The 25,033-nt window shown below is 36.4% G+C and overlaps 1 protein-coding gene across 3 annotated transcripts in view; it reads left to right on the forward strand.

Moving 5' to 3' along the window:
* atp9b (ATPase phospholipid transporting 9B) overlaps positions 1–25,033 on the forward strand; it is a 346,140-nt gene that overhangs the window by 219,853 nt on the left and 101,254 nt on the right. For all 3 annotated transcript variants that reach the window (XR_011352129.1, XM_069920813.1, XM_069920814.1), the window contains 2 exons: positions 4,981–5,056; positions 13,819–13,895. Coding sequence is in view for 2 of the 3 variants with exons in the window: in XM_069920813.1 (XP_069776914.1) it covers positions 4,981–5,056; positions 13,819–13,895 (153 nt within the window). In the remaining variant the exon portion in view is untranslated. The remainder of the gene's footprint in view (positions 1–4,980; positions 5,057–13,818; positions 13,896–25,033) is intronic.

Raw genomic sequence — 25,033 nt, forward strand, 5'->3', positions numbered from 1 at the left:
CAGACAGCGACCTAACCTTGAAGCAAAATAAACCATTGTATTCAAAGTGATAAGCTGGAAAGTTGTGTTATTTGATAGAAGCCAAGGCATGCTACCTTGCTCGCTTATCTTTCTTTTTGTGCTGGGAATAGGTGCTTGAGTAGGCAGTTTTTGGGTAATATAAGCCATGGTCCTGCTGCTGAGGTTTGAGACTCTCCGAGAGGTGGCAACATCTCTCAGCAAGAAGAAGAACTTCTAGAGTCCAGCCAACATCCCGGTCGGGGGAGATGGAGAAGCTGCTACCGGCGCCCCGACAACCTACTACAAGTGTTCAGTCATTGCCTCGCCTCAGCAGTTGGGATCAGTCCAGGCGTTGATAAGTATAATTGGGAAGGGCTTGCATATTGTAGTTTGATATCAGCTTTAGAATTTGTAATAAACATTTGTATAAACTGAAGTGCTCTCGGCGTGTGTGTCTATTTTCTTTTGGTAGCTCAAACACTGTGACCAATCTAAAATGAACAAAGTGAGAGGTACAAGTTTACCCAGGACAATTGGCGTAGTCGGCAGGATTGGTCTCAAGATGTTTCGCCAAAAGAAAGAGGTGAGTCTCAAAGCAGGTTACTGATTCTTAGCCTTGCAGAAGCAAAAGCATGGTTTAAATCCGAAGCAAAAGCATGGTTTAAATCCTCCAATACACACACACACACACACACACACATGCACACGCACACACACACACAATATTGTTTTAAAAGAAAAACAATAACGGTCTTAGTGAATTTCTATCGCTGCTGGTCTGCGATATAACAGTATTATGTTTTTAATTTGCATATTGCAGGTCAAACTGCTGGAAATACTGAGCTAACAGATGTCCTTGTACAGGGAACAACGTAGAGTTGGACCTGTGAAGCAATGTTTCAATAGGCATTCATTTGGAAATATGCTTATAGAAAACTATATCCTTGGAGTTTTTGGCAGGAAAAGAGAATGCTAATGTCAAATTTTGTGGAAGAAGAAATGGCATGGCCAAAGTGGTAGATTTTAAGGTCTAATGGAGGAGAAAGTGGTGGCGAAAATTTCAGATAAAAGGGTCTGAAACCTGGCCGTTGGAAGATGTGTAATCGGCCAGAATTGGATGAATATAGGGCTCTAGGGGATTAGAGGTAGAAATAATTGGGATTTTTGTACTGGAATACAAGAGAGAAAACCCACAATTTCTGACTTGAATGGATGCGACTCACTGTAAAATAGCTCATGCTTCTAAATGTGCTTTCAAAAACACTTAAAAGCAAAACTCCGTATTATTTTGAATTAAGTAGACGACATGTTCGTCATTTTATTATACAGGCTCAATCTGTCTCTAAAACTGTTTGTCTTTTGTGTGTTCTAGTTATTGGATGTATTGCAGTGACTACTAAAATATCTCCTCCTGTTCCTTGTTCTGGGGGCACTGAACCCAAGTCTCTTAATCCTAACTTGAGTGCATATTGCTATTCTTTCCTTGTGCTGATCAAAATCATAGAAATCCCTATTTAATGCTCATTGCAATAAAACTGTCTGCTGTAACTTTTTAAGGACAACATACCACATGCAAACAATGGACCTTGCCAGCCTTAACCTACACCTTACAATGCATTGGCAGACAATTCTATACCAGCTCACCTCAGACTACCATATCTCCAAATTACCTGAAACCTTTGCAATATCAGCTCTTAAAAACTTCAAAAATGACTACAGAGCGGCACAGTTAAGGTACTTATCAGATTTTTATCAGAGAGGAGAAAAACCGGACTGGACAAAGATGGAATTAGACAAATTGGGAGAAAATATCCTGGAACACATACTGTATAAAAGGGATGAAAAATTGTTGCAATATAATAATTCACCAGTACTACATCACATACTTAAATTATGGAAAAGAATACACCTGGAAGGAAAAAGGATAAATGATCAAATACCAAAAATGATATTAACACAAAAACCATTAATCCCCTTTGCAATAGACAATTTATTTTTCAAGGAATGATATAGAAAAGGAATCAAGAAAATAGAAGATTGCTTTTTGAGAAATAATTTATTAACATTTGAGCAATAAAAAGATAAATATGGTACACAAAGTACAAAGTTTACATATGACCAATTGAAAACTTATCTAAAAGATATACTGGGAAATAGCTTGAGATACCAGAAAGTAGCAACTATGAATATTTAATCACAGACACAATGATAATTTAAAAAATTATTACAAACATGTATAAACCGAAACAAAATTGGGGAATAGATTTAAACACAGAGATAAAGAATGAAACATGGGAGAAGTTATGTACAGGAACAATGAGGAACACAATAAATAGTAGATTATGTATGATACAATATAACTGGCTACACAGATTATACATTACTCCTCAGAAATTAAAAGAATGGTACCCAACAGCTTCGGATAGATATTTTTGTTGCAAACAAGAGATTAGATCAACATTACATGCGATTTGGACATCCTCTAAAGTAAAAACTTTCTGGGAAGATCTAAACTTAATATTAAACAAAATCACAAAAAATAATATACCAAAAGATCCAAAAATTTTTTCTGTTAAATAATATAAAAGACAAAAAAAAATTAGGACTAAAATTAGACAAAGCCCAAATAAAATTTATCATGTTAGCATGAGCAGTAGCCAAAAAATGTATTATGACAACCTGGAAATTGGAAACAAAGCTTAAAATACAACAGTGGTTTACAGAAAGAAAGAAGTATATTCCATTAGAAAAAATTACATACAATCTGAAAGACAAGTGTACATTATTTGAGCAAATTTGGGAACCAGACATAAAATATGTTGGAGAATGCCGACCACAAACCTCCATCTTGTAAAACAACATAATTATGAGCACAATAAGATTTAAATATGCGAAAGTAGACAACTTTTTTCTGTTTTTTCATTATTTCTTTGTTTTATGTATTTTATCATTTATTGATTTTTGATGAGGGTGGGGAAGGGGAGAGAGAGGAAGGGGGGAAGAAAAAATGTCACTATGTCTATATTGTTGATGTTCATTTGTGGATGTTGTTGATATGACTCATAGTGCAAAGATAAAAAAAAAAGAGATGCTGTCCTGCCAAGAGAATCCAACAATGAGGAAAAGCCACGATGGACAGCCAAATCTGCACACAAGTTGGCAAACTGTAAATTGGGCTTGAGGTCACTATTTAATTAAGATTTGTGTGCACTTTCCTGAAGCTTGTTTGGAGAATAGTTGTTGGATTAGACTAAAATGGCCAATCAAAAATTAAATGCTATGGCATTAATCTGTAAAAACTGATACAGTTCTTTTGAAATATCTAAGTAATTTTACAAAACATTTACCTCATGTGAACAGAGGTGTGTAGTTTAATTTCTATCTTGGCAAAACCTTGCATCATGAATGCTTTGCAATTACATTGCAGTTGATGGGATGAACAGGTTGAATCCAAATACAGAGGCTTTTTGAAATTATCAAGCTGATAAAGTCAACTTATGGTCCTAACAGATGTTTCTTTAATATAGTTTATGATTAATATCTCGTGTGAACTGCAGAAAAGACTATTTGGGGGAAGTTGAGGGCAGGGGAGGCGGATAAAATACATACTGTACATTTCAGGAATGTTGAAAACTTTTGAATTGGTTGTTGGAATTGGTTGTTGGAATTACTTTTAGTCTATAAAAATTAAAAATAGAATATTCAAAAAAATGAATAAATAGAGGGACAAAGACTTGTTTCAATAGTTTGCAGGGTCACTTGCTAACTTGCCAGTTTTCAAGAGAAAGGTGTAATTGGTAATTCCGTGTTCAAGAACAGGATTCTATTTTTATGGAATTTGAATATCTCTGTGTATGTTGACAGCTATTTATTTTGACTCCCAGACATCTGTGACTTTTTAATCAGGCAACATTGGATGAACTTTCTGTGCAAGCTAGTTGTACTTGTCTATTATATTTCAATTTTGGCATTGCAGTAATATTGTCAAACCGTAAGATTTCTATTTCAGGATTTAGGTCAAAAGAGAAATAGTCTGAGTACTGATACTCTACATTTTGTGACTGAAGCCGATTCACTGATATGGTAACTGATGTGTAATAATTTATTATGAATAGTGAATCTTGAACTAATTAATGATTTCAAATTTTACAAAGATAATTCAAAAAGATTAAGAAAGCTATCTTTGAAATAACATAAAGCCTTGTTAGCTATTGGAGTGTATTAGAGACATAATCTAGTATTCAGTCTTGTGCTGCATGGAATAGTTTACCTTTAGCGAAGAACAGATATGCAGAACCTCCAGATAGATTAGAAAGGGCCAAATTGATCCTTTTTTCTACACCCTTCCATGTGATTTAGTGAGCCCTATACACATTGTACAATCTACTATGCACCAAAGTTCTTGCTACTGCAGCCAGGCTGGCTCCAGGAGAGGTCTTCTGAAATATGGACTCCCAGGGACATGTTCTGTGTCTTTCCACCTTATTCCCATCAATGCAGACAAGTGTGTGATCTCTCAGCCCCTCCTTCCAATAATCAACAAACAGCTCCTGGGTCTTATTGACATTGAGAGCAAGATTGTTGTTCTGGCACTATTGAACCAGATTCTTGATCTCTATCCTATATTCTGACTCATCATTTCCTGATATTTATCCTGCAACAGTGGTGGTGTCAGCGAATTTGTAGATTGATGTAATAATAGTCCCATGAAGAGCTCAAAGTTGCCTGTAGGCCAACAGAAGAAAATTGGCATGGTAACAATAAAATCTCATTGATTTTGTGCAACAGAAATATCCTGTATTTTCTAGCTCTTTGCAGTAAAGTAAAAAAAAGCACCCATACTGTAATCCAATAATGCCAAAAGGTTGCCTGCCTATTTTAATCCTGTTTACGAATTTTAAGCACTGATGGCAAAAACAAAATTATATTGAGCCTTTTTATTGCATAAATGCATATTATTTTACATTTATTTCTTTGCAGGAAGATAGTGACCCTTCAATCCATGAAAGTCTAAGTGCAGAAAATACACTTTGGGCCAGCACAGTAGTAGCTTCTGGTGAGTATGTTATTTGGTGACTTTTGTAACTTGTCATTGAGACACACCAAAACCTTTGGTGTTGATGGATTTGTTTTTGAAACAAAGTTAATGGAAAATTTATAAACTACAAGCAATTAAATGGTTCAAAACCAAATTATCTAGTTCTTTAGGCCTTTGTTGCTTCTCCACTGGTTTATAGGGAATCTTTTATTTTTAAATGTTACACAAACCTGCAAGTTTGGATACAGGATCTTGATGCAGAGTCATGACCTGAAACATTGGCTGACCCTTTCCCTGAGACATTGAGTTCCTCTGGCAGCTCATTTTTTGCTCCAAATTCCAACATCTGCAGTCTCTTGTGTCGCTAAATTTGGAAATTGGATTAAGGCATTTTGCAATGATTTTCAAATAAAGGCTCGTCCCAGAGCTAATTTAGAATACAGAATTGAATATCTTCCTGGCAACTTCAAGATATAAAAATCCCAACATATAAACAGAAACTTGTTGCACTTGCGTTTTAATGTGTTTGTTATTATTAATAATGTTAAAACACACTACCTGAAAAATTATAATAGATGTAATGCATTGTTCAAATAATTCAGTAATTGATCTGCAACGTGTGTAAAGTGGAGAAGTTTGTGAACTTTAGGGAAATTAAAGCAAATCTTTTATAATGGGCTTTTCTCCCCACGTCATCATTTTTCAAGATTGAGGAAAAATCAATGCAAAATGCTCACCATCTCTCCAGATTTACCAAGACAACATTTAAGTGTTTTCCTGAGGTTATTATCTTGATTAGGCTTTACAAATGTGTGAATGTTTTACTCATAATCCTCAATTGTGTCACAAGTTCAATTATTCAGTTGTTTTAAAAGTTTATCATTGTTTTGAAATCTCCTTGTGTGCTTGCCTTTTCCTACCTTTGTAACCATTGCCAGCCTGTTAATGTGACTCTGACAGAAGGCACCCCCCACCCCCCCACCCCCCCCACCCCCCCCAAGTCCAGGACTTCTGCCACCAAAACGTGGAAGAGCAGAATGTACACGATGGCCTTGCTTTCTGACTTGGAAATGTGTCATGTTCCTTTATAGAATCAAGGCTTATTTGGGAGCTGGACATTACCTAAGTTAGAAAGAGTTCTATCAGATATTGTGATGAGGAAAGTTGATGGGTTTGGTTGTTCTCGGTATTTGTATGAAAATTAAAAACTCAATGCTTAAAAATACTATGACGTAAAAATGATTTATCATGATAACCAAGTGAAGTTAAAGAAATAATAAAGAAAAGGGAGAAAAGAAAGGGACATCTAATTGAGTAGAAGGTGGGTGAAATTAATGACATAAATTATGTTTCAAGATCGAGCCAGATAAAGAAATTAAAGATTCTTTACATGCTGGTGCAAATGGGCATGGTAGAATTATTGACTAATATTGTTGAAGCTAATATTACTTTGAAATAGGATTGCCAAGGTGTTACACATCAATCTTCTGCACTCCCAGTACTTTCTCCAAAAATGCATTGTTTGACTCTTGCCTACATTAATGATCATTGTGCATTCTCTGTCCAGTTCATTAGCCTATTTTTTTCTAAAAACTTTACTGTTTGTCTTTATTTGTCAAGCATCCTATTTTAGTGGCCTCAAGTAAACTTGAGGATTGTATTCTCAGTCAATAGTCAATAAATCTCTTGGTGCCCACCGCCAGTGGGCTGATCTCGCCTCCAACCGTGCATCTTGGCGCCTCACAGTTCGGCGGGCAGCAACCTCCTTTGAAGAAGACCGCAGAGCCCACCTCACTGACAAAAGACAAAGGAGGAAAAACCCAACACCCAACCCCAATCAACCAATTTTCCCTTGCAACCGCTGCAACCGTGTCTGCCTGTCCCGCATCGGACTTGTCAGCCACCAACGAGCCTGCAGCAGACATGGACATACCCCTCCATAAATCTTCGTCCGCGAAGCCAAGCCAAAGAAGTTAGATCAACATTGTAGACGAAAGATGCCACCTTAAACCTCCTCCTGTTGTTAGATATTGGAACAGACTCATGCTTTTCTAAAAAAGAGAGGGAAGAGCATCATTTTCCCAGACTATCTGTCATGGCTGCTAATGCCACACCTGCCTTTGCCCATACAATGTAGGCCATATACATGTAATATTGCCATAAAATACCTGAGATTCAGGTCCATCCTCAGCAGTGAAAATTCAAGGTTTGTAGTTACTTTTTGTTGCTCTTACTAATGGAAAAATTGAACACATTTTATAGTAAGAATGCACCTTCTAAGGCTTGAAATCTACAACTAATTCCCACACTTCATTTCCATTAATTTGCTAAGAGCAGAAAACAAATCCATATTTGAATGATTCTGCATTAAATAAGATTCAATTCTGTAGCTTTTGTATTTCTTTAACCTTTACAACTCATTCACCACCTAAAATTTTTATTGCAATAGATTTTATTTCTTTAAAGCCATCAGAGGCAGTTATTGTTCCAACTGCTGAAAAACTCTTGGCTTATCCATTGGTCAAAGCATGGAATGGTATTTTCTGTACACCTAAATGGAATGTTCTGCATCCAATTCTGAACTGTTTTTGTTTCTGCCATGCCATTTTCAATGAAAGAGGGATTCAGCACATAACCAGCAAACTTTAAGTTGTAAACAATCATGACCTTTCAGAAAACAATGAAAGAGGACAGTCGTATGGAAGGAAGTTATCACTTTGTGACTGACTGGGTCAATCACTCAATTCATCTAAAGTATACCGTATATCCTGCAGAAACTTGTAACATCTAGGGCAAAGCAGTCATCTTTCTTATAATTTCAAACACCAGAGAGAACATACATCTGCCGCAGTATATACAGAGCCCTCCATAATTTTTCGGACAAAGACAATATTTTTTCTTTATTTGCCCCTGTGCTCCACTGTTTTAAATTTGTAATCAAACAATTCATGTGATTAAAGTGCACATTCCAGATTTTATTAAAAGTTGTTTGTTTACATTTTGGTTTGACCATGTAGAAATTACAGCACTTTTTGTATATAGTCACCTCATTTCTGTGCACTACTGGTTCTTATCCTTTTATCTGAGATCCTTGGAATGGATACTTCTCAGTATTCTGATTATTCCAGGTTATGGAATTACAATGGCAGCAGTACAGATTCGCGCAAAACATAAGCCCTTTTAATAGAGAGATGCTGCATTGAAGCCTGGTCAAAGAGCAATGGCCCTTTATGTTACCCATAATCCCCCACGCAGCGAGAACCCCTCTGGGAAATGCAGAGCGGGGGGAATATGGGAAATGATGATAACCATTGATCCCACATTAAAACAAAAAAGAGGCTCACCCCCGCTCGGCTCTTCTGCACCTTTGTCTGTCTGCCTCCTTCCAGCCTGGCTCAGCTGCCATTTGGCTGCTTCCCATTATCTGCACTGGCTCGGCTACCGTGGGGCTTCCCATCACCTGTTCCTCCCTCGGGCCCCACTCTTGCTGTTGCTCGGGCTTGGCTTCTCCCTGGCCTCCCTTTGGCTTCTCTCCGTCTGACACCACCTTTTCCTCGTTGCTGGCTTGCCTCGCTCCTTCTTCCTCCTGGGCTGTGGAGCTCAGCACCCAGGACCCTTTGCCCTCTGGCCCCGGCAGCTCAACAGACTCTGAGTCTCCTTGCCCCCTCTGAGCCTCTATACTCTTCGGGCCGCATTTTCTCTTCGCTCTCTCCCTGTTCGCCTGCCCGAGTTGTGCTGTTGCTCTCTCCCTGCTCACCTGCCTGAGTTGAGCTGTTGCTTTCCCTGCTCACCTAGCTGCGCATTCTTCTCGAACCACGATCTCTCCTCGCTCTCTCCCCATTCGCCACCTTCTGTCCTTGCTCTCTAGAACACCTGAAAATATATTGTACATGCAGTAAAGTAAAATGTTTGGTTTTCAGAAGATTTTGGAATCACAGATAAAGGAATAAGGACCTGTGTAATGTTTGGGACAGGTGTTTATGATCACTCAGGTATGTTAAACTGCCTTATTGGTGCAGTATAAGAAAGCTAGGCTTGCTTCTAAGCTGTTAATCACCTTTGGAGTCCATTGTTGCCATTTTTCAACACAAGTTTTGCCAATGAAAGTCAAAGAAGACATTATGAGGCTGAAAAACAAAGAAAACAATAAAAGACATTTCCCAAATACCAAAACCAACTGTTTGAAACATCATTCAGTAATTGTAAAGGGACAGGTAGGCCAAGGAAGACCTCCACTGCTAATTACAGAAGAATTTGCATCATAATGAAGAAAAATCCCCAAATGTTCTGACAGGTCAGAACCACTCTTCTGGAGGCAGGTGTTAATGATTACTGTCCACAGAAGACTTTATGAACAGAAATACAGAAGCTACACTGCAAGATGCAAAGCACTAGTTCGCCACAGAAACAGGATGGGCAAATTACAATTTGCCAAGATGTATTTAAAAGAGCCTGCAGAATTCTGTAAAAAAGGTCTTGTAGACAGATGAGACCAAGATTTAAACTATATCAGAGTGATGACAAGATTAAAGCGTGGAGCTGCAAAGGAACTGCATAAAAGCATACCAGCGTATCTGAAACGTTATGGGGGTATTATGGCCTGGGAATGTATGGCTGCCACAGGTACTGATGCACTTATCTTCATTGGTGATGTAACTGCTGTTGACAGTAGCAAAATGAATTCTGGGGTGCATAGAGAAATCTTATCTGATTCAGTTCCCATGGCTGGGATCAAGAGTGATTATAAATGAGATTTGAACTTAAAATTTTCAGATGAAGGTTGGTTCTCTATTCTCAGCTTGATTAATAATTCCTCATTTTTGTGTAAGGCACTGCTTAGTACAATTTAAGGTGGTACACAGAAATATGCCCAAACTCAAATTATCTAAATTTTATGCGGACATGTGTAAAATTTTTGAAGCTTCTCTGATCCATGAGTTTTGGGAATACCCAAATTTATAGAGATTCTGGAAATACATTTTCCAAATTATATCAACAACTCTTGAGTAATTTGGAACCTTGTCTGTAATTACTTTGGTTTTTTTTTGTGATTCAATAAATATATCAGCGTCTCAGGAAAAAGTTTAGCTGTTACCTCGTTGACAAGCAATTTTATGGACATTGAAAGAAGATTCATTCCCATACTCATACTCAGTGGTTATATGATGTACTGACCTATTTATGTTTAGAGAAAATTAGATACAATATCAAAGATAGAAAATTTCAATTGATGAAATTGTAGAGCCCATTCTTAGAATTTTGTTTTAATTGGAAGAATTAAAAATTATTGTATGTCCTGGTTTTCATTGCCTGTTCTCCAAGGGTGGCCAGTGGTTCCACATTATTGATTTTTTAAAATTAAATTTTTAGGTAACCTTGATTAGAGGGAGGGGATAGATTAGATTTAGTTTTAGTTTTTTTCCCTTTTATTTTATGCAAGTTATTTCTATAAATTGGTTTAACATGATTGCATAGATCATTTCAATTAAATGTTTTGAGGTTTTATAAACAATTGTGGATGTGAATTGTTCAATTGCAAGTTTAAAATTGTGGAGCACATGGGCAAATAAAGGTAAAGAGTGTCTTTATACCCAACATTATGGAGGGCACTGTATTATCACCCAAGTTCAGCGACTCATTTGAGATGTGACCTCAAATAGCTAGGAAGAGAAAGTATGATGTGATATGTTTATTGCCATTTAGAAAAGCAGAATATGCGGATGTACTGAAATTCTGACGTGCAGTTGCCATAGAGGATATACAAATAATTGTATAAATTAAATTACTATAAAGCACCATGAGGCAGAAAAAGAGATAATAAATGTAAAATAATAGGTAAATATTAACAGTTGCAGTTAATGTAAAACAAAATGAGATGTTTCAGTCATGCAAATTTTTTTTGGAGATCCCAGAGTTTATGGTCAGGTAGTTTGGGAAGGTTAAAGAGGCTGATAGATTTTGGAGCTTAAGCCCAGATGTCCTGGATTTCTGGCTTCTATATCTTCTGCCTGAAAAGAGCAGTGTGAAGTCCAGGGTGATGGATATCCTTTATGATGTTGGCTGCTTTATTGAGGGAGTGTATCACATCAATATCTGGATGAGAGGTCAGTCCCTGCAATGTCTTGGCTTGGTTTGCCACTTTTTGTAGCGTTCTGCAATCCTGTGCACTTGGGTTTCCAACCTGGACCATAATGAAACCAGTTCACCTAGGTGTGCCAAATTTACTCACTTATTAGAAATTGGAGATATTTTTTATGTCTTCGTGTTTGTCTTGAGATGCTGGCACCAGGAGAGATCCTCCGATAAGTGAAACCCAGGAACTTGATGTAGTAATCATCTTCACTGCTGTCCCTTTCCTAAAATAGGTACAAGGAAACAGCAGCTCTTCCTCTCCATGTCAAGCAACATCTAAAGTTGGAAATATAGCACCATCTAAATGTAGGATTTTTTTACATAGCACCACGTTACCGTAATTTAAGGAAGGAGCTTCCCACCACCATCTCAAATGTAGTTTACACAAAATTAAATGTCGGCTTCAATAACAATGCCTACATCCTACATGTGGATAGATGACTTCAAGGTTATGGCTGGTTAAAGATGAAAGATCTACAAGAAGGTATTGGAATAACCAGCTCTGGAAAAGTATGGGCAAGAAATTCACTCACCTGAATCAAGAGAGGAGTTGTAGTGGTGGTCTATGTGGAGTTGGAAAAATTCCTGATAAACTGAAAAATTGTTGTAAAGAAAACGTGCAGTTTGAATCTTCAAATGAGACTGTTCTCATTTTGTGGAAATTTTACTTTTCTGATGGAACGTGAAATGTGTTTCTTCACTTTTTCTGTCTGACTTGTCAAGTGTTTACAGGATTTTGTTTTTCTAAAATAGAGGTGTTCCAAGAGCCAGTGAAAGTCAGAACACATGAGATGGTGGATGATTGGACAAAGTAACTTTAACAAGGATAAGGTTAGCATTTGGTGGGAGGCATGTCAAGCATATTCAGCATGTTTCATCTGAGGGTTTCAGCTGAGCTTAAGAAAGGGTGCTGGTAGTTCAAGTGTCATGGGTTATCAAAATGTAATGTAATCTCCTCTGAGACTCAGCTGATGGCACTATTCCAAATTCCCATGCAGTAAAGATGGTATACCGTAATAATAGTACACTAATAATAATAAGTTGTTTGAAATTAACTTGGCACATTGTAATGGCTTAAACTGTTTTGCATACCTGAGAAATCCAATTGCTCACGTTTAAGCAGCTTTTCAATGCTTCAAGTTTTGCATAAGTAGGAAATTTTTACACTAACGTGTGGACATTTTCTTCCACAAGTGAGTGATTTTAAGTATTTTTTGGGAACATTAATGGCCTAGTGTGCATAGCAGAGCTCCACTTAAACAATTGGAATAGTGGAATTTGGCAGTTTTCACTCTGTTTGGGAAGCAGCAGTATACTAATGGTTTATTACAAGCCATTAGTTGAAACAAATGCATTTTCCATCTACATTGCCATATTATACTTGGGGTTTGCTTTGTAATATCCAGCAGGGACCAACTTGTATCAATATACCACTTATGCCTTATTAATAAACCTTTCAGAATGGCATCAACTAATAAAAATACTAATGGGACACTTATCATCTGGATTTATTGCATCTTAGTTCTCCGCTGTGCATTGGACCCTCATACACTTACATCAGTCTGGTGTCAGTGATCCTCTACAATATTGATCTGTGGTCTGTCTCCACTGTAATTGTCATTGCAGCAGCAATAGAAGCTGAAGGTTTTGAGGTGTTCCCCAAGCAATTCCCTATGCACTCTTCCCCATCCTGACCTTGGTCCACAGATTGACCTCGATGTGTAGTGACTTTTGTGTCCAAACAGGATTTTGACTCTTAACAGTCAACCACAGGGGCACCTTCACATTTGCAGGGCGATTGCACTATTTTTCCAGATTTTCTTTGCCATCAGAAAATTATGATACTTTTCAAAGGCCCAAATTAGAATAGTTAAACAATTTTTGTGGTGTGGACATATTTTTTTTCAGTGGTTGAGAAGAGAAAATCGGTATTTTTTTGTCATCTTTTTATGTCCCATTTGTAAGTAGCATAATAATTTACACGTTTGTCTCCTCCATGCTATTGCTTTTTGTGTTCAAAGGGCAAATCAAGGTCAGAAAGGCTGGTGTCTTTCCTGGCTTGTTAATGTTGAAAGGTTGAAATTCTGAATTGTTAACAACATTCATTGTGAGCTGGTCTGTCTCGACTGTAATTTAGTACCTTTAATGACTTGTTTGCTAATTCTTCTTGACTTCCTGACTGCCAAATGTGAATCACTGAATCTTTTTTTAAAATTCTCTGGGTGGTTTCAAAAGTGGGTTACTTCTGGTTTTTTTATATAGGGGCACTGGAAACACAATGAGAGTAAAAATGATCACTTAAAAATTAAGTTGAAATAATTACAATGAACTCGATGTGATTATTGATTGGTCAGCCCCTATTAAGAAATGGAGTTATCTAATCTTCAAATTGCAGCATTTTTTCAATTTCCTTTCACCTTCTTTAGCTTTCAGATATGTTTTTTCGAACTATTCCAAAATCTAGCTGCAGTACAAGTTTTCTGAATGCGGATTGCAGACATGGATATTGCATGAGCTATTATTTTGGCATAACTTGTCTTGAAGTAGCATAATACATAATTTTGTCAATTCATCTTTCTTGCCTGAGTAAAATTGGCAGTGGCTCTTTGATTCAAAACATCAGTTTATCACTGCTTTTTTTTGTGCAGGTACTGTGATTGGAGTGGTAATATATACTGGAAAGGAAACTCGCAGTGTAATGAACACTTCCAATCCTAAAAATAAGGTAGGTTAGAATGTAGTTTTAAAGTTGGATTTTTTTTTCTCCATTGCATGTAATTAGCCGTCTTTGAGTGTCTCAAATCTGTGGCAGCCAATTTCTTCTTCCTATCTCAATTTCCTGTTTATTTTGACATGTTTCATTTACTGTTACTTTTATCTTTCTTTTGCACAAACTGTTGCAGCTCAGAAATCAAGCTTCCAAATGCATAATTTGCCTTGAGACAGCAACCACTTCACAAATCGAGTACAATGTCAAACACGTTAAAGCATAACGTGAATACCAAACAGATTCTTGATGAGTAAATGGAATTGACCTTCGAGGAACAAGAATGAATCAAATTTGAAAATTCACAAATTCTTGTTTTGTTTAATTGCTGCTGGCAATTCTATCGTTTTTCTGGGTTTTTTTTTGGTTTTTGCTTTCAGGCAAGGTACATAAAAAATAATGTAATTCATTTAAAAGTGACCTAGCTTAACATAATTGATCAAAATGGTTTGTGTACTTAATCTATAAAATGCATTTCAATTGGATAAGAATTGTGAAGAGCTGCATTGATGGCTTTAAGGATCTTTGTCCTCAATACTCACATTGCCTTTACAATGCTCTATTTTAAATTTACTAAATTGCATTATTTCCATTTACTCCAAGTTGCTTTTTCTTATGGTACTGATTTGCTCTTTTACAGACTTATAAGGCAAAATAAAAGTTACTATTGCTGCTGAATAGAAAATGACGCATTCTCTACTCATCTTTTGAGGGGAGAAGTCACAGCTTTGTGAAATGGGTGACTTTGGAAATTTAAAGCCTGATTTAATCTATCTAAATTCTCATTTTTGTTAAAGTTTCTTAATAGTCATACATTTTAATTTGTAGCTAATAATTTATGAATGCTTATTTATAAAAGAAATAATATTTTTACCACATCCAATAAAAATTGTATTTAATTACTGGTAGTAAAGATTTAGTGTGCACGATGGAAATTCATGTGATCAAACTTGTCAAGAAAAGCACTACTGCTTGTCAATTGTGACAGTCAGTCATTTCATACTGTTCATTGTCATAAGTTATTCCAAGCGTGAATCCCTGTGAAAGGGGTGATAATACAAATTGCCTGTAGCAGTTATTGTAAGCCCAAGAGCATATTGATTTGTTTTTCTAATAAAAAGATGCTTTCAACTGTCTCTGACACAGAGGTAGGTGCTGTGAGTCATTGCATGAATAATAATGGGATGTATCATTATGCTTTCCTTCAGACCAGCATTGTTAGCTCTGAATGATATCAATTTCCCTTAAAAAAAATTGCCTTCCATTATAAGGATAGGTATGGTCATTATTTTTAACAAGTGTAATTGTGTCATGAAGGTAAAATAATCCAAAAAAATGGCACTGAAATATATTTAGATTTTATTCTGCATTGAAAATAAAGCTGTTTGCATCAATTAGCAAAATGCTACTCTGGTAAACCCTACATAAGCTTTTTAAGACAATAGAATGTCATTCAATTTTACCATGTAAAAGGTTGAATAAAGTGAGCATTATTATTTAAGTATACTGACCACTCAATATTTAATAATGTCCTTACCACAATTAGCCCTAACAGAGGGTTGCTTTTAGATCAAACAAGTATTTGTTTCTATTAAATTATGATAGTGAAATTGAATTTCTAGAAATACAATATTAAAGTTTGGGTAAAAAAAAATCAAACAGCTGGAGGAACTTAACAGTTCAGGCAGCATCTGTGGGAGGTGGCAGAAAAGAGTAAATGAAACATTTAACATATTGGGTAAAGACCCTGCATCAGAATTAAAGTGTGGGTGAAGTTTTGATGGCTGATTAATTTAAAAAAAGGTCCAGGTCCTGTGCTGGCAGCAGCTTCAAGGGGTTGCAGAGGATGTTGCAAGGCACCTGAAATGGGGGGAAAAATCCCTTGTTTGAGAAGGAGAAGCAGAGGAGATAACCCAAGGGTCAATGACTACGTAGCGGAGCAGTGAGGGGCTCTGCGGCTGAATACGCAGGCTGTTGGCAACTTGAGGCGAGGAACACATGCAGGCTGGAGCCGCTGGTGATTTCTGGTCAAGGGACTCACAACAGGCTGCAGACGGATGGAATCTGGCTCAAACTGCCTGAAGTGGTACCAGATCTCAAAACTAGTATGTGAGGGGGTGCCATGTATGGGAGCGGCTCCCAAGGGGCCTCTGACGCGCTGAAGGCTTCCTGATAGTCTCGTAGGTTTGAATCTGGACCTTGAGTTCTCAATGGTGTGAACTGAAAAGACACAGCCTTACTTTGACTTTTCGTGCACTTTTTTTTGGTAAGGAGGTTTATATGAATGTTTGCACTGTGATGCTATGGCAAAATAACAATTTCTTGACTAAATTCTGATTCTGAAGTGTATGCGGATGCAGAGGCTACTGGAGCACTGGAGGCGAATTCAAGGACACTCAATGACTCTGGAGGGACTCTCTTTTGCTTCTCTTTCTCTGACTGTCAGGGGCACCAGGCAATTTCCGCTGATGGCTGCCTTATGCCAGACTAAATGCAATTTCAAGTAATATTACATCAGATTTATTACACAACAGTAAAAGAATCTTGGACTTTATTTACCATACAATAACATTAACTGCACGAAGAAATATAACTGTTAGTCTTTTAAAATACTGAATTCTAAAATTATCTTCCAAATATGTTGTTATTGTGTTCTTTCCTGATGTGTGACTACCTGAATGCCTTCACTTAAATATTAAGAATATTTCTTAATTTTTAGTCCTTCAAAGAAAAATGACATTCATTACAAATCTAAAATATGATCGTTAAAAAAAAAAGTTCATTGCTACATTTATCAGAGCAATTTTGGTGTCTGCTTGTAGCAATGAACGGATGCCAAGGTTCAGAGTTCCCTCTTCAATGCATTCACTCGACTTAGTTTATAAGAATACATTGTTTTTTTTTAATACTAATGATAGTTATGGTAGTTTCCATTCACTGCATTTTAAGACCAAAAAAATCACAGAGTTGTTTCCTTCCATGGATGCTGGCTGACCTACTGTGTTCCTCCAGCAGTTTGTTTTTATCCCCCCACATTGAAGTTTTTTTTGCATCTTTCTCAAATATTTCTTGTTTGCATCACTCTCAAGGCAGGTGCATCATGTCTGCAAGGACTGTTGATCATCAGTCTTTTCTCACTTAAATTACTTTCCCAAAGTGCAGGTGGCATTTCAATCTAACACATTTTTGAAATAAAATTCCAACATTTGATTTTTGCTGATACCTGGAGTGCACAAGGCCATAACTCAATGCCATTGCATCAAATTCAAATGATAATTTTTGCTCATTTAGTGGAAGAAATGCAAATTGTAACAATGGCACTTAAAAAATGCTCTCTTGATGTTACTTCTTAGAGAAAGAAGGGAAGTTGTCCTAATGAAGTAAAGACTTTGCTACCAAAAAAATTAAAGTTTCCAAGAGACAAGGTTGAGTTAGGCTCGCACTTTTGAAGTGCTCAGTGCTTAAACCTTACCAACTTGTGTGCCAGGTTTTGTATCAAAACAATTCAAGTTAGCAGTGCAGACCATAAAAGTTGTGGAAAAATTCAGCAGGGTCTTGCAACATCTATAGAAAATTAAAAAAAATAGTTGGCCTGAGCGCTTCTTCAGGAGCGACAAAAATCTGGCAAATGCCTGACTAAAGAGGTGGGGGAGGAGCACAGGATGACAGGTAAGAGGCAATAGATGGAGGCCAGAAAAGAAGGAAGTTGAGAAGTTATAGGAGAGGGCAGACAGATTTAAAACAAGCTCTCTGATAGGAGAAGGAAGGGAATAGATGCAGAGCTAGAAGGGAAACGGAGGAATAAGGGAAAGATAGACAGTTGGGTATGATTTAACAGAAATTCGAAGACAATATGAATGCCCTGTCAAAGTTATGAATTAAAAAAAAACATAAAGGCAGTAAACTCAACTTTTGGAAGCACCTTTGCAATGTGTAATTCACATTTTACTTTTGTGTGGAAGAGTAGAATTAGTTAGTAGTTTGCTGAATTTAGAATATGTGCATGATATATTAGTATGTAAACTGAAAAGACCGCCAGTACCCTAAACAGCTAAATGCAAAATAATAGAACTTGTGTAGAGAGATTTGATGCATTGTTTAATCTCATCCGATGAAATGAGGTATCTATGCACGTTTGAGGTAAACTAAGTTTGTTGGTTTTTATTTTTGAGATTCTGGTTTCTCCTTAAAATAGTAATTATACAGGAATTTTATAAACCTCCTGGTGTTCAAGTTGGATATACCAGAGATAAAGGTCAATTTCAGACCCTAATTAACCAACAGGGATAGATGCATTTTTAGGTATGCTATGTGACATTTCACTAGCAGCTGGCTAATCCTATTTATGGATTGGATGTGCATGTTTACTTGTTTTTTAAGATGGTATCAATTTTATTGAAAATTCATTTTATATTTTAGAATGTGTTTTGATCAGACCTGTAGGAACTATTTCAATACGAGGTTAGGGTTCATAAAAATTGTCATTTACATTTTGTGTTGCTGTGTTAAGAAATCAACAATGGAAACTTAACAAATCCTGACTGTCTCCTGTGGGATTTTATTATCTTGTGTCCATTAGAAAAAGTAACTCAATTTTATTGTTTCAAAATGGATGCTCAACACAAATTTTAAAAGTAGATCTCTCAACAAATTATGATTGAAATGTATTTATTTTGAGAAAGGTTACATTGATTACAATGATGTTTAATGTTCCATGTTCATTTGGAACTGCCAACAAATTTCATTAAAAAAAAATGTCATTATCTCATTGACTTAGTGAATGAATTAAAAAAATTGAAAATTCAAGTGATAAATTGCTATAGATTTGATGGACTCTGATTAAAATTAACTACTCTCTCAAATATGTTGACAGGTGATATAGTAGAGCACTATGGCATTGCTGCCAAGCCTTTGTTGCTGAATCCTACCCATCCACCTGTGTTCGGTTTGAGACACACAGGAGACTGCAGAAGCTGGTCATTGGGACAAAAGTAATCTGCTGGAGGAACTCAGTGGGCCAAGCAGCATCTGGCGGAGTCTGAGGGAAAGAAATGATGGGGGCGTTTCCACTTCAAACACTATTCCATCCCACCAATGCTGCTTGACCCACTGAGTTTTGCTAGCAAATTGTTTTTGCTACCCAGTAGGTTGCTGTTCAGAAGGCCAACGTATGCACTGAGCTGGAAGTTAGCTTGTGAAGATAATGTGTCCAATAACTGACATGATTTAGCAGCAAGGGAGTTATAAAGATGGGGAGATGAAAGCTCATTGAAGTCTCTTATGCATGGAGTAACTGGGTGCACTGGTTGAAAGCCATGGGCTCTGACAGAATCCAGGAAATAGTTGACAGCATACACAAGAGATTCAAACAGTGATCTCACTAGGTCGTTGTAATAAAGCTATATTGATTTGTCTATCTTATAGTCATAGCACAAGAAAAGGCAATCCGATTACTTCCTATCTCTTCCTCTCAAACTTCAGTAATAAGAAAATCCTAGTGCCGTTAGCATCAGGTGACCAATAACTTGATCACTGGTACTGTAATTATGTTGCTCTAGAATTTCAATTTCAGACCTAGTTACATCCTTGATGAAGGAGAGAAGCTAAGTAACAAGTAGGGGAAAAAAATAATTGACATGAGCATTGCTTTCAGTTGAATTTGGAATCAGAAAATCTTGGCCAAAATGGAATCACAAGTAAATTTGTAAGTTGAATTATTTTATTATCTTTTGATGTAGGAGGTGAATTGCTTCAGAAGATTGTTAGCAGTGTCTCCATCAACATGCTCTGAGTATTTTGCCCAGATGAATGTGCATGAAGATCTGGGGCAGCATATGGGTTTGGTTGACTGATGGCAGTAAAATACTTGTGTAGGCAGTGTGCACTTTCGTTAATAGAAACAAGAATTCTCTTTCCTTGACTTTTTGAAGCCCCATTAACAACATTAGAGGTTCCACATTATTATAAAGCTGAACAGGACCAGGTATATCACAAGATGACTCCAAGAACAGAGTTTAAGTTGAGTGAGCTGTAATTGGTACCCATTGATAAATAAAAGTTATTCTTCCTCTCTCTTGAAGGAGTGTGATTTGAGATTTAATGCTTCGACCAATCCTAAATAGAACAGTCTCTGTTGTTGACACCAGACTAAGTATTTTCCCTCCACCAGCAATATATCCATAAGTTGCAACTGACAACTTAAAAGGCACATCATTAGTGCCTCCTAGCTTCTCTAACCTTCACCAATAGAAACATGATGAAGAGGGCACCATCACTACCAGAGTTCAATCTGAGATTTGTGCTGTTCTGACTTGGATTATTATTGCTATTCCTTCTTTTTGTTAAATCCTTATATTCCCAATGCAAAACTGTAGCCAGGAGTATGATCAATATAGAGAACAGTGGAAGAATATGTAGGGCTGGCCAACTGGAGACAGATTTTAGAGATTCTTGTTTTCTAGTAAACATTTTCTCTTTACAAAATGTCCTGACTCCTCTTTATAACCTTACTCACTCTTGGATTTCCATTATCATTGAGCTGTGTAGTGGTACACCACTGCCCATTTTCTAAATTTTCAAAATGGATAATCTATTTTCAGTTGATAAAGAACCATGAAATTATTTAGTGGCACCTTCCATCAGCAGGCGTCACATCATTTAGAAATGATAAAGGCCATTATTTTTCAGTAAGCGCTTAATTAATACTGTTCATTGCCAACCTTCATTGATCTCTATGATTTGATTCTGATGCATCAGCTTTGGAAATCTGACTACAGGTTTAGATTTATTATCATGTACAGAGATACAGTGGATACAGCTCTACTTGATGGTTTCCCCATCTTCCAGCGACGTCCATCAATTGAAACCATTGAAGAGCTCAAGCAACCAAACACTAGCAAATGATCAGGTGACAAAGTAAGCAAGCAAAATAAAAATTTAATGCATACCTATGGCTGAAATATTAATCAACTTACTGAAAATACTCATTTAAAAAAAAATTGCATGAACCTTTGAAACAAATTATAAGGACTTAACTACCTGTTCGTGCAATTAATATTCAGGGCCAAAGTTAAGTGTTAATTAAGACTCTGCAAGCCAATTAAAGGCACAGTTGCCATTGTACAATAATTCTATAGGAATAATTTTAAGCACCTGAAGTTTCCCTCAGTTCCCTGATTTATGTAGATTACACTGGTGAAGGCTGTGCAATAGCGCACCCTGTGGAGGAGCAGGAAATCATGGCAGCAATTCTGGATGTGCGTACTCCAGAAGTTGCTGGCAGATTCTCTCCATTATAACTGTGAGCGCTGATTAGCCTCACTGTTGTTCATTGCAAATTCTGGGCCGTAGAAACAGATTGGTATAAAGTTAATCCAGTAAATAATGCTAATGTAAAGATAATAACAAAACTGGTATGAAAACAGACAGCCTGATTCCTGGATTATATACCACTGTTAATGCCAGCATCGAGCAGATGTATCCAGTAATTAAGGCTTTCATATCTACATCAAGATGCAAATTCTGCATTTTTAGTTTTACTGTGCTTGCCTGCAGTTACGTCAAGTCTATCTTTCCTCAAGAAATTATTTCTTTTAATTTTGCCAAATGTAATGTTGACTTTGATTATCAATGAGGGCTGTTGATTTTGAAAGCAAGATGCTTTGTGAAATTCATAATGGCTATTTGTACTACTTTGGTTTTCATTATCATTTTGATAACTGAAAAAGGATGTTTTATTTTGATGTTTTAATCGTAATCAAAATGATTTCTCAAAATTCAAATTATACTCGTGTATCATTAGTTGTCCAAGGAACTTGAGGGTTTTACATAGTTTCAACTAATTCAGTGAGAAGGTATTCAATCATTGCTGAATCCTGCAAATTTAGATCACTCTTGTGGGCCAAGCCCCAGTGTATAATTCAGTTTTTGCTAAATTTTCCGGCTGTACATTCATTTCTGGACTCCTAATGATACTGTTGCATCAGGTTAAAGTTATCAACCGTATGTGTTCAGGGTGAAAAGACTCGATTATCCATTTGCAATCAATGGATCAAATGCCCACTTTATTTAAATAAAACAATTGGGGAAAATTTTAGGAACATTTGGAATCATTTGGAATTCGCCATCAATTTCTATTTGGATATCATCAATTATAATTTACAGATTAAAAGTTAGTAATGATCTTATTGATCTGGTACATGACCAATTTGTGTTAATTAGAAATACTGTAGGATAATTCAAATGGTCATTAATATAATGCAACAAAATGACTTCCAGATTATTCAAAACTCTCTGACCTTCTTGTATCTCCCCTTCTCACACCTCCCCTCCATAGTTTCAAGAAATTTAGTGAGCATCATTTTTGAGTTTTCCTAATTTGAAATAAGACTTTAAAATATTGTCTTTTGTAGTTATGCTGCATCCACCAGAATGCATTGTTTCAAATCATTCTTTCAAATCTTTTTCAAATGACTAAACCAAAAGTTATAACAGCCCACCACCCAAATTACATGTACTAAAGCAATTTGTATATTTAAAAAATACACATCCAATTACCTGCAGATTTATCAAACTAGCAAGTACACTTTACAGGTGGTGGTGTGGCTACTCTAAAAATAAATGAAACTGAAAAGTGACTAGAATTGTGAAACTTGATCTTTAACTGTGCAGTCAAGTCACTGATAAAAAGGATAGAAAATGCAATGCTGAATAAACTTCAATCACAATTTGCATTGTAAATAGGTTTCAAGCAATAAATGCTGCGGAATATTTGATATGTTTAGATGTGCTGACTATTGTAAAAGGAAATGGATTTGTTGACCGTGGCGTACGGTTTCACAATGATCTTGCAGTTTAAAGGTAATATTTTTCAGGTTTTTTCTCATCGTTGAATCACCATTGTACAATGGCAGGAATGTTTGCACACTTTCCTTCTTTGCTTAGTTCCCGTTAAAATTATAACTGAGTGAAGTTAAGCTAGTGGTTAATTTGAGAATAATTAGAGAATAGAATTGGTGTATTCTATAATTCTATAATTTGAGAATAGAATAGAATTGGTGTATTTTATAATTAGAGAATAGAATTGGTGTATTCTTTAATTCTATAATTTGAGAATAGAATAGAATTGGTGTATTCTATAATTTGAGAATAGAATTGATGTATTCTATAATTTGAGAATAGAATTGGTGTATTCTATAATTTGAGAATAGAATTGGTGTATTCTATAATTTGAGAATAGAATTGGTGTATTCTATAATTTGAGAATAGAATTGGTGTATTCTATAATTTGAGAATAGAATTGGTGTATTCTATAATTTGAGAATAGAATTGGTGTATTCTATAATTTGAGAATAGAATTGGTGTATTCTATAATTTGAGAATAGAATTGGTGTATTCTATAATTTGAGAATAGAATTGGTGTATTCTAACCAGGAGCTAAGCTGGCTGCTGAGCTGAGAATGGTGCATATTTTTTCTTTAAATGTATTCATTTTGAAGATATGATTGGAAAAAACTAGCATCTATTTCTCAACTATCAATTTATTGCCCTTGTGACTGCTGCACTCTGTAAAATGCTGTTGGATTGGAATTTCTGGGATTTTGACCCATTAATAATGAAAAAGCTTGAAGTTTCAACTGCTTTTTATTTTTGATATAAACTGCCTGAGTTGCTTGAGTTTCTCCAGCCCTTTTATATACTGTGCTATATATTCCAAGCAAGTATTGTGTGTGACAAGATGGGGAACTGCAGGAAGTGATGCCCCCATACACCTGAAGTCCTTGTCTTTGGTGGTAAAGATTGTCAATTCGAGATGTGTTGTCAAAGTAAGTGCAGGGAAATTTTAAATTTAGACTTACAACATGATAACAGGCTCTCGAGCCCGTGCCTTTCAAATACACCAATACATCTATAATCCTCATGTTTTTAAATCGTGGAAGGAAATAGGAGTCCCCAGAGGAAACCTATACAGATATGAGAGAGCATACAAACTCCTTGTAGTGAGTGTTAGCTTCAAACCTGGGACGTTGGCATTGTAATTGCATTCTGCTAACTATGCTGCCCTAGATGTAGATGGTATACATTACCATCACTCTGCAATGGCATTGAATAAGATGAACATTTAGGAGAGTGGGTGGTTCAGCGATGTCTTGGGTGATGCCAATATTCTAGAATGCTGTTTATCAGCCATCCAGACCAGTGGTCATTCAGGTAGAAATACTGCAAAGCAAAATAGAAATCTGGAGGTGAGATGATCACTGTTTCATCTTGAGGGTCCTAAGCATTGTATGAAGCTTCAGCTTTATTTTTCGATTAAATGTCAATTGAGATGTCAAGAACCTCTCTGCATTGAATAATTCAATTTGAATTACAGTACCTTTGGTAATGCAGTTTATTTGCTTCCATTTATCATGCATTTCAGTGTAATATTTGTTGAATATTTTCAGAATTTCAGCTGAATTCCACCAGTGCCATACTTTTTTTCATTTGTCTGTAATTTAACAATTATTATACGGGCAGTGGGACTACTGATTGCATGAGTAAGTCACTTTACATGCAAATGCCTGAGCTAAGCAATGATAATTTGCATGACTAAAATGTTATCGTATGTGACTTAATTCCAAATTGCTACTCGAGAATGGAGATTAAAACCAACAATGAAAATCGCAATTCCCCAGTTGTATGACCAAACATACTGTTTCTGGTTCTATTCTAGTTGTGGCATTCATTTGCAAACAAATTGTGTCTGTAGACGTGACTACCTCACTCTTTTTGAAGGTTACATAGTCACAAATAGTCACAAATCATAAATGAGAGATTCTTGTTTTCATTTCAGTCCCTTTGGCTGATTTTTGATTCGATAATCCAAAGGTCAAAGATTATTTGAGGCTGCCAAGGTCACTGGTGGTTTTCCAATCCATGTTTACTGTTAATTAATTACAGACCCAGTGGTATTATACAGTACTTTCCAAATCTAAATATTTTAGTATTGCAGTAGGTAATGCATATTGTCTGGGAACCATTGGCAGGCCCCTGCTAAGGATTTTTGTTTCAAGTTAAAATCTGATATATTGCCGAGATACCCTTTTCCATAATGT

This window comes from Narcine bancroftii, chromosome 2, assembly GCF_036971445.1.
Source record: "Narcine bancroftii isolate sNarBan1 chromosome 2, sNarBan1.hap1, whole genome shotgun sequence".
Classification (NCBI taxonomy): Eukaryota; Metazoa; Chordata; class Chondrichthyes; order Torpediniformes; family Narcinidae; genus Narcine; species Narcine bancroftii.